This window comes from Trichechus manatus, unplaced genomic scaffold (assembly GCF_000243295.1).
Source record: "Trichechus manatus latirostris isolate Lorelei unplaced genomic scaffold, TriManLat1.0 scaffold00093, whole genome shotgun sequence".
NCBI classification, from domain to species: Eukaryota; Metazoa; Chordata; class Mammalia; order Sirenia; family Trichechidae; genus Trichechus; species Trichechus manatus.
Window position 1 is genome coordinate 8200421 of NW_004444029.1, and position 9405 is coordinate 8209825.

General features: G+C 52.4%; 1 protein-coding gene across 1 annotated transcript in view; it reads left to right on the forward strand.

Annotated features, from left to right (window-relative positions):
* The window catches only part of PARP12 (poly(ADP-ribose) polymerase family member 12), a 36866-nt gene extending 27467 nt beyond the window's left edge, over nt 1-9399 (forward strand). Inside the window, exons 5-10 of the mRNA XM_023736878.1 lie at nt 1702-1843; nt 3137-3233; nt 4793-4868; nt 5908-6038; nt 6942-7093; nt 8407-9399. Of these exons, the coding sequence (XP_023592646.1) occupies nt 1702-1843; nt 3137-3233; nt 4793-4868; nt 5908-6038; nt 6942-7093; nt 8407-8756 (948 nt within the window). The 3' untranslated portion in view covers nt 8757-9399. The remainder of the gene's footprint in view (nt 1-1701; nt 1844-3136; nt 3234-4792; nt 4869-5907; nt 6039-6941; nt 7094-8406) is intronic.
* The last annotated feature ends 6 nt before the right edge of the window (nt 9400-9405 follow it).

Here is a 9405-nt window from a genome sequence, read left to right on the forward strand (position 1 = left end):
TGCCCCCTGCTGGAGCTTCTGCGGGACGCGGGCAGGCTCTCCAGAGCGCAGGGAGCTAAACTCCCACCTTCTCCAGCTTAGAATCTAATAGGTGCCCATTGCTGGATTCCCCTGCAGACCTTCAGAGGGGAACTGGGCAAAAGCCGTTTTGCTTTTTACTCTCTGTTCAACCTACTGTATCTTCCTCCTCTCCGTCCTGTATCCTCCTCCACGAGGTATTTTGACTTAAGGCTTCGGGGGAACATGGTCCTTGCCTGACAGATCTTTCCCCTCTGTTCCTGTCAACTCCCTGCTTAATTTCCTCAGGCCGGACGGGAAGGGATGTGTACTTTCCCTGGTTGTCTGGAAGGGTTTTTGCCACATCCCCCTGCTTCCCACTCCAGTCTGGTGGTTTAGCCTGGAAGGAGGACAGGGTTCCAGAGGAGAAACGCATACGCCGTTACAAGACCATAACCCCTTCCCACTGGCCCCCAGGATGCCGGCTCTGATGTCTCTTCCTCCTGGAAGCTTTTGCTGCTTCCCACCCCACCTCGGTCTTGCTCTTCTCTGCTTTCCCAGTGGGTTGGGCCCCAGGGTGGGGACCCTGAGCACCACATGGTTAAGTGACTCCTTGCTTTTGTCCCCCCACCCCCCATTGCTGCACTGAGCTGCCCTGAGACAGGGAAGGATCTTGTTGTGTTTGTATGTATGTCTATAATGCCTGGAACTTGTGACCAAACAGGACTAGGATGGCGGCTCTAGGGGAAGGAAGGAAAGCTACAGGAACCAAGGGACTAATAGGTTCAGTGACAGTAACTGTAATTATCAGTGCAACATCAGATACAGTGAGAACAGTGATGATGCTGATAACCTCTATTGAGGATTTTGAGTTCCAGGCACTGTGCTAAGTGCTTTGTCTGCCTTGTTTTATTTTTCCAACCCTTTGAGGATGGTACAGTATGATTATTATTCCTGTTATACAGATGGCATAACTGAGGCCCAGAGAAGCTAAAATAACTTGCCAAGGTTATAGAGTGAATCTGGGAGCCAGAATTCAAAGTCAGTCCAACCCAAAATACTAGATGTCCTGTAGGTAATTGTAGAGAGGGTGAGGGACCAAAATGGATACTTGGCGGGCGGGGGTGGTGGTGGTGGGGAGCTGTCCAAGGCACCAGAAAAAGAAAACGGCAAGGTTGGGGTGCGGAGCTGATGAAGGAGGGAGGACAAGGAAGGGCAGGGAAGAGATGGGGGCTGAGCTGACTGAAGGGGGTGATCGAGGATGGACGGGGAAGAGGTGGTGGGCTAAGCTAACTGATGGAGAGAGACGGGCTGAGCTGACTGAAGGGGGAGAACAAGGGTGAGCGGGAAGAGGAAGGATTGCACAGGCTGCTCGGTCAGGCAGCATGGCGTGCTCACTGTGGATGTTCCACCTTCGCTGGGGCGGTTGTACCATCTGTTCTCTCACTGGATGTGCTCTCTTCCTCGTCTCCCATCCTGCTGTCCTGCTCATCCATGCGTGTTACAGTCCCTTTTTTAGGGCTCCTTTTAGGCAACGGCCCTGTGGATGTCTCTTACGCGCCCTCTCTGCGCCCCCTCTGCTCCCGACCCCCATGACACAGATGCTCCTGGCGGGCACATCTGAAATGTGGTGTGGCTGCCCCAGCATCTGTCGTCATTGTGTGGGCTCCTGCCTTCGTGAACGCTCTGCCTCTCCCTTTGCAGGGCACACAGCACCCCGTGGCCACGGTCAGCAGCCCTGAGTTGGAGAAGGCCTACCTGGCATACTGCACACCGGGCTCTGACGCCCAAGTGGCCACTCTGAAGTTCAAGGCCGGGAAGTATAAGTATGAGTTAGATTTCAAAGGTATTTTTCTGACCCCCTCCCTGCACCCCAGGAATCCTTGAGTGGCATAAATAATTAAGCACTTGACTACTAGCGCTCAGCTGCTAACTGAAAGGTTGGAAGTTGGAGTCCACTCAGAGAACCCTTGGAAGAAAGGCCTGGTGATCTACTTCCAAAAAGTCAGCCATTGGAAACTGTGTGGAACACAGTTCTACTCTGACCCACATGGGGTCGCCATGAGTTGGAGATTACTGGACGGCAGCTGTACTAGTATTGTCTTAAAGGGCAAAGTAGGGACAAGGACTCCTAGCACCCTGTCGGAGGAAGAGTAGGGAATGAATCTAACATACATTTAGCCAGTCTACATATGTGGGATGACTTTTAATTTCACCAGTGAAAGCTGTTTGAGATTCATCTCAGTGTTAGTCACCAGGCCAGTGAGAACCCATCTGAGTCTGCTAATTAGCAAAGCATTGATGGGGGGGGAGTAGCAGGGAGGTGAAGCAGAACAGGTTGTGGTAGACGTGCCTGGATTATGAGCTTCTGGGTAGAACACAGTGGACCCTCAGGAGGAGTGTTCTTGGTAAACACCTGGGCCGCCATGTAACCTAAGGATCCCCATATGCTTATGCTGAAGTACGGGGTAAATCACAGACCTTGTGACAGTGTTTAATACTCAAATGTATTTAAATGAAAAAAAAAATTGTCTTTTTAATGAAGGGCAGAAAGTAAAACTTGGCAGGATTTTCCTGGTGGGTATTTCTGATACTTCACCTTGAGGGGTGCTTGTCACCAATCTCAATCCTTAGAAGAAGAATGAGAATCTTGGGCAGGGGGCATTGTTGATTCAGAGGTGGAGTGGGTTCAAAAAAGGTGAGAAGCCCTGCTGTAGACATAAACTACAAAAAAATCCTAAGATTAAAATGATATCCACCCTAAATCCCACTAACTCAAGATGTGGTAATTGGCCTCAGGCTGGGCTGAATTTTATATCCAAGCTGGGAAAAATTGCTTAGCAAAAGAATAGTTTAAACAAGATCAGAAGGAACAATTTAAAAGCACTCATGTATAGTTGATACGTCAATTACTAATCATTCATCTATTCATTAAATCCAGTCTCCCAAGGGTACTTATTTTCTTTGTGAATATTTGAAGTGTGTAAAACTGCCTTATTTTTAACAGACTGATTCTGGGCTTTACACAATTTAGATTAACTTTCCATCCCATTTAATTTGTGTTTATAAAATATTTCTCCTGCGAGTATGTGTGTCTGTATGTGTATATGTGTTTTTAATTGGCTCTGTTTTTTTCCAGCCTTTGTTCAGAAAAACCTGCACTCTAGTACAGTCAGAAAGGTTTGCCGGAGACCCAAATACGTGTCCCCACAGGGCGTGAAGATGAAGAAAACCTGGTAGGTTGCGTCTGAGGAGCTTGCTCCTTTGTGTTCAGTCAGGGTGTGTTCTGCTGCAAGTAACAGGAAACTGACTTCGAATTGGCTAAACCAGTAAAGGGATTTATTGGTTTTGTAACTCAATGCGTAAGGGACATTGGTGGTTCGGTGGTAGAATTCTCGCCTTCCATACGGGAGACCTGGATTTGATTCCCAGCCAGTGCACCTCATGCACAGCTCCCACCCATCTATCAGTGGAGGCTTATATGTTGCTGTGACTCTGAACACATTTCAGTGGGGCTTCCAGACTTAAGATGGACAAGGAAGAAAAGCCTGTTGATCTACTTCTGAAAATCAGCCAGTGAAAACCCTTTGGATCACAAGGGTTCCATCCACAGCTGATCATGGGGATGATGCAGGACTGGACAGCGTTTTAGCCCATTGTACAGGGTTTGCCGTGAGTCATGACTGACTCAGTGGCACCTAAGAACAACAGCAGCAACTCAGTGCTTGGTGCTCTGTGTCTCAGCCTTTTCTCTGCTCAGCCCTTCTCTGTGTGTATTTGGGGTTTCCTGCACTCAGTCCCAAAGTGCTGTGCTGGCTTTTTTTTTTTTTTAAAAACTGTGTCATTTTCCTAAGGAAGTTATTAGTGGGAATTCTTTGAGGCTCAGGATGAAGGCTCACACCAGCAGAAACAGAACATAGATCTGTTGTTGTAGGAAGCACAGCATTCTGAAACAGAATACGAATGAATTGGAATTATAGTTTCACTGTCTCTGTTCCTAAACCCTTTGGGCCAGATGTCTTCTAGAACTCTGTTTTTATTTGTTTACTTTTATTTTTGGAAAGATAATGTGGTGCTTGTATTATGTAACACTCTAATTGAACACATCAGTATATCTGTCATAAAAAAATATGCACAGAGACATTAAGAAGGATAAATACAGACCACAAATAGCCTCTTACCAGTTCAAGTCAGCTGTCTACTGCCACATGAGTTTTGATGTCAGTTTTATGTTTTTAACAAATACGTTCTGTGTCAGTTACACATCTGTGAAGCTGTTTTCGTTTTAAGTTTTCAGATTGCTCTGAATTTCAGAATTGTAGGTAAGGGTTTGTGGAGCTGTGTGCTGTTTTAATTATGCAGAGGTAAGGGTCTGTGGAGCTGTGTGTGCTGTTTTAATCATGTAGGTAAGGGTTTGTGGAGCTGTGTGCTGTTTTAATCTACATAGGTAAGTGTCTGTGGAGCTGTGTGTTGTTTTAATCATGCGTAGGTAAGGGTTTGTGAAGCTGTGTGTGCAGTTTTAATCATATGCTGTGTCCCTTCTGAGCAAAGCTTGGGTTCGGTGAGAATTGGGTCTCTCCTGCCTAATTGTTTTGAGATTTTGACAGCACAGGTGAAGATAAAAGTGCTGTCGTGTGGTGGATATTGTGTATGATGCCCTTCTTCACCTTCTACTAGCTTGTAAGTGGTACGCTGAGACTCGAGACTGGTGAAGTCGGCTGGTGGAGACGCTTGGCACAGACTCACTGAAACCTAAGAACGAGATGTCTGAGTGCTTTTTGTTGACATTTTGCAGCCATGTCCAGTTTCAAGGCCCGAAGAGCGTCCCAAACCATTGGGACCCTTCTGCCCTGCCGGAGCTGGGATTTATGGTAAGGAACGGAGTCCCTGGGTGTCACACACAGTTAACACGCTTGGCTTGCTTTCTAACAGAAAGGTTGGAAGTTCAAGTCCATCCAGAGGTACCTCGGAAGAAAGGCGTGGTAATCTACTTCTGAAAAATCAGCCATTGAAAATCCTGTGGAGAGCAGTTCTACTCTGACACACATGGGGTTGCTGTGAGTCAGGGCCGACCCAACAGTAACTGGTTAGTTAGTTGGTTAGTTAGTTGGTTAGTTAGTTGGGCTTGGCAGGAGAGTTCTGGGTAGAAACAGGTGGCTGTAAGATTGCAGCTGCTTCCTCGGCGTGAAGAAGCTCGAAGGCTGTGGCTCAGGGAGGAGGGAGGGGTGTGGGGGTCGGTTTGTCTTCAGGTCTTGGAGTGTTAAGGCTGGAGGTGGCCCTGTAGGGAGAGGATGCATTGAGGGGGGAGCAGAGCGAGCGGTGACATTTGTTAGAAAGGGCAGAAATAAGGATGTAAGAGCTGGACTCAGCAAACAGATACTGGTTTACTCAGCAAGGAAGGGGAAGGAACCGCTGAATGGGACATTCGGGGGACGACTGTTAGAAGGAAGTAGGTAGTAGCGACTGGAAGACCTGTGTACTGCCTGCAGGTGACTCAAATGCCCAGTGCTGCCTGTGTACCCATCATGGGGTACTTGGCTGACGGCTGGCCTCCTGCCCAGTGTGTGCAACAGGCTTTTACAAGGTGACCCTCCTTGTCCTTGGAGGATTGACCTCGCAGAGCTTGTACAAAGCGCACAGGGTGCCAGCAGTGCCAGGCTGCTGTGCGAGGGGTTTCAGACAGCACTTTGGGACGGGGCAGCGTGCCTAGGGCGGTGTGCGGTCTGCCTCTGAACAATCTAGCTGAGCTTCCAGTAGGGGAGGGGAGGACACGGAGGAGGTGGGAACCATGTGGGGAGGTGCAGGCCAGGCGGTGGGGCCTCTGCAGGCTGTCCTTTCACAAGCAGCTTGGGAAGGCGCTGTCGACGTTCGGCACTGTGACTGTCACACGTTACACATTTGCCCCTTCAGAGGATTGCCCTCAGCCCTTCCTCGGAGGAGTACCAGCAGGTCTACAAGCTCTTCAGCCGCACGCTGTCCTCCTACTTGATCCAGAAGATCGAGCGCGTGCAGAACCTGGCCCTCTGGGAAGTCTACCAGTGGTGCGTGGGGCTGCTGCTCCCTGGGCTGGTGGCTTGTCCCTACCCTGGGCCTCAGGGCAGTGGGAGAGAGGGCTCCTGTGTGCCGGAGCCCTCCCACCACCTCCCCTGCTCCCTCCCTGTCTGTGTCCGCAGACCCACTGTGTGCCAGAGCCCAGCCACCTCCTCCCTGCTCCCTCCCTCCCTGTCCGTGTCCCACACAGCCCCTGTACATATGGGGGTTGAGGCTCACCAGAGCCTGAGTAGCTCTCTGTTCGAAGTTCACTGATGACAAAGCCAGACCTCTCTGGAGACCAGTGGGTGGGTCGGCACGGCCCCCCTGCACCCTCGGCCCCAGGGAACCACGGCTGTCGTCCAACCCGCAGAGAGCAGCCCTCACCTCTGTCTGAGGACTGGTGGTTCTGGGGCACCAGCCACTTGTTCATGTGGGGAGGACATCACAGTGGCCGTCCTGCAGGCGGGGGCCTGGCTTGTCCCCACAGTGGAATCAGGCAGTGGTAGAGGGGGAGACTGTGCTCCCACTGCTCAGCCGCCTCATACGCCCCACTTCCCTGGGACAAGCCCGCTCAGAGGCAGGGGCTGGAGGGGACTCGGGCCCATTGTCCAGACTGGTCTGTTTTGGGGGTTGCCGGAGCCCAGGGTCCCTGACCGTGGATGCAAAGGTTTCCCTCCTGTTCCCTGCCGTTTCTGTCTCTGACCGTCGGGCATGAGGCCAGCTCCCTGTCCTGTGTTCCCCGCACCCCCGCCCCGTGCTCCCCATGCCCGCTGCACTCCTTCCCCTCCACCACCCGCCCCGTGCGTGCTCCCCACACCCTCTTGCTGTGGCGGCCGTATCTTCCGGGGCTGCAGGGCTGCAGTGGTGGGAGATGCCCCCTCCCTCCAGCGCCCCCTTCTCTCGGGCTGCAGGCAGAAGGGTCAGATGCAGAAGAGGCGCGGGGGCGAGGCGGTGGACGAGAGGCAGCTCTTCCACGGCACCAGTGACTGCTTCGTGGACGCCATCTGCCAGCAGAACTTCGACTGGCGCATCTGCGGGCTCCACGGCACCTCCTACGGGAAGGGTGAGGCCCCGTGGGACCACCGCTGTCGGGCAGTGTCCTGCACATGGTGATGGGGGCCTGCCGGAGCCACTGCCTCAGACTCAAAGAAGGTCCCCTAGGGGCGGCACCCTGGCTCTCACCCCTCTCCGACCCCAGCCCCCCAGCCCGGGCCTGAGGGGTGGCCCTGCTGGGCAGGGTCTGGGCCTCCTGAGAGAGGAGGGGTCGGGAGGGGCGGGACCCTTCTGTCGCCCAGCCACACTGTCCCTCCGCTGTCAGTCAAAACCTGAAAGCCTCAGACACTCATTCTCAACATAAGGAGAGTTAGCAGAGGGATTTCCTGCCCTTGGGTGATTTTAAAACTTTATTTGGAATAATTTCAAACTCGCAGAAGAGTTGCAAGAATAATAGGAAACCTCCCTGCGTAGATTTTACCCAGATTGGCCAGTTTTAACCTGTTGCCTCATCTGCTTTGTCCTCCCGTTTCTGTGTTCTCCTGAACCACGTGGAAGAAGGTGGGCTTCTCAGCCGCTTCACGCTGTAGCGCTTCCTGTGTGTTACATAACCCCATCCTGGTACCAAATTTAGGAGATGGAGTAATGATATGTTTAATCTGCAGTCCCCACTGCAACTTTGTTATCCACCAGGTAGACCACCCCCCCCCGCCATGGTGGTAGCTGTAGGTCAGGATGGACAGGAGCCAGCCGTGGCCTTATAAATCCACACTGTAGGGGCAGCGTCCCGCTCAGAGCCCCAATGGGCAAGGTTCATAAGTGGAACTCCTTGCACTGGGCACCAGATTAGTGATTCCAGATATGGTGGCGTGTTCACTTTCCACAGAGTCCCTGTTTAGTGCAGACAGTTAACACGCTTGGCTGCTAACCAAAAGGTCTTAGAGGCTGGAGCCCACTCAGGTGCCTCAGAAGAAAGGCATGGTGATCTACTGAAAAATCAGCCACTGAAAACTCTGTACAGTTCTACTGTGACACACAAGGGATCGCCCTGAGTTGGAATCAACTTGGTGGCAACTGGTTTTCACTTTTCACCCGTCTCGTGAGGTTGGCTGTATAAGGCCCCATTTCACAGCTGAGGAAACCAAAGTCTGGGCCTTGGCAGTGATGCGCCTGTAGGTCTGTGGTGTTGGGTACAGTTTCTGTCTCAGGGCTGGGGGCCCCACTGATGCCCTGCCGCACAAGCAGTCCCTGATGTTGACCTGCATCCCTGCAGGTTTTAAGAGGGATACATGAAGTAGGCGACGGGGAAGGGCTGGCAGGAAGGGAGGTGATGGCTCTGTGGGGTGGAGCCCCCATGTTGGCCTAAGCCCCGTGTTCTTCCAGGGAGCTACTTCGCCCTCGACGCCGCCTACTCCCACCACTACAGCGAGGCCAGCGCGGAGACCCACAGGATGTTCCTGGCCCGGGTGCTGGTGGGGGAGTTCGTCCGCGGCTGCAGCACCTACGTTCGCCCACCAGCCAAGGAGGGCCAGCGCGACGTCTTCTACGACAGCTGCGTGAACAGTGTGTCGAGCCCGACTGTCTTTGTGATCTTCGAGAAGCACCAGGTCTACCCCGAGTACCTCATCCAGTACACGAGCGGCGCCCAGCCTGCGGCCGCCACCCCTCTACCCCCGGCCTCCGACGTGGGCCGGCCGCGCAACGGCCTCTTCGGGTGGCTCAGCCGGCGCTGAGGCGGGCTGCCGGACGCAGGGGGTGGGGGATGTGTTGTGTGTTTTGTTTTTTTTACAAAAAAGCTTTTAATGAACTGTTTCTTCAATGCTGACTTCTCGATGAAGCCACATTCTTAATCCCTTGATGATACTTTTCACTTTTAAGTGTCCCCCAGTTGGGTTCTAGAGCAGCCTCGAAGTAGGCCTGTGGTTGCCTTTTAACAGTGTGTTTTAAAATTTTTATGTTTTACTCTCGTTGCTGACTTTGCTGCTCATTGACACTGGCTACAGTTTTCTGGAAATGGTTTTAACTTTTAGGATTTTCTGTCTCTACTGTGATTCTGGCTCTCCATGGCATCTACTTTGGTTTTTGTAGGACAGCACATTTGCCACTGGACCCTGAGAACCTGGTGAGGCTGGGGTGGCACAGCCTGGCTGCCCACTGCTCAGGCTAACCTGGCTTTTTCTCCTGGGCTTCCGGCCTTAGAACTGGCCTGTGTCATGTTGTCTGAACAAGTGGCTGCTGTGTGGGGTCCTTGAGGCCTGCAGGTGTCCTTTGTCCTGCTGGGGCCAGCTATCACTTCCAGGAAGCGTGCTCACCTGGCAGGTGACGCGTATGAGTGGTGACCCTGAGGACCCCTACTGGGTTTGGGTGTGCACCCCCACATCT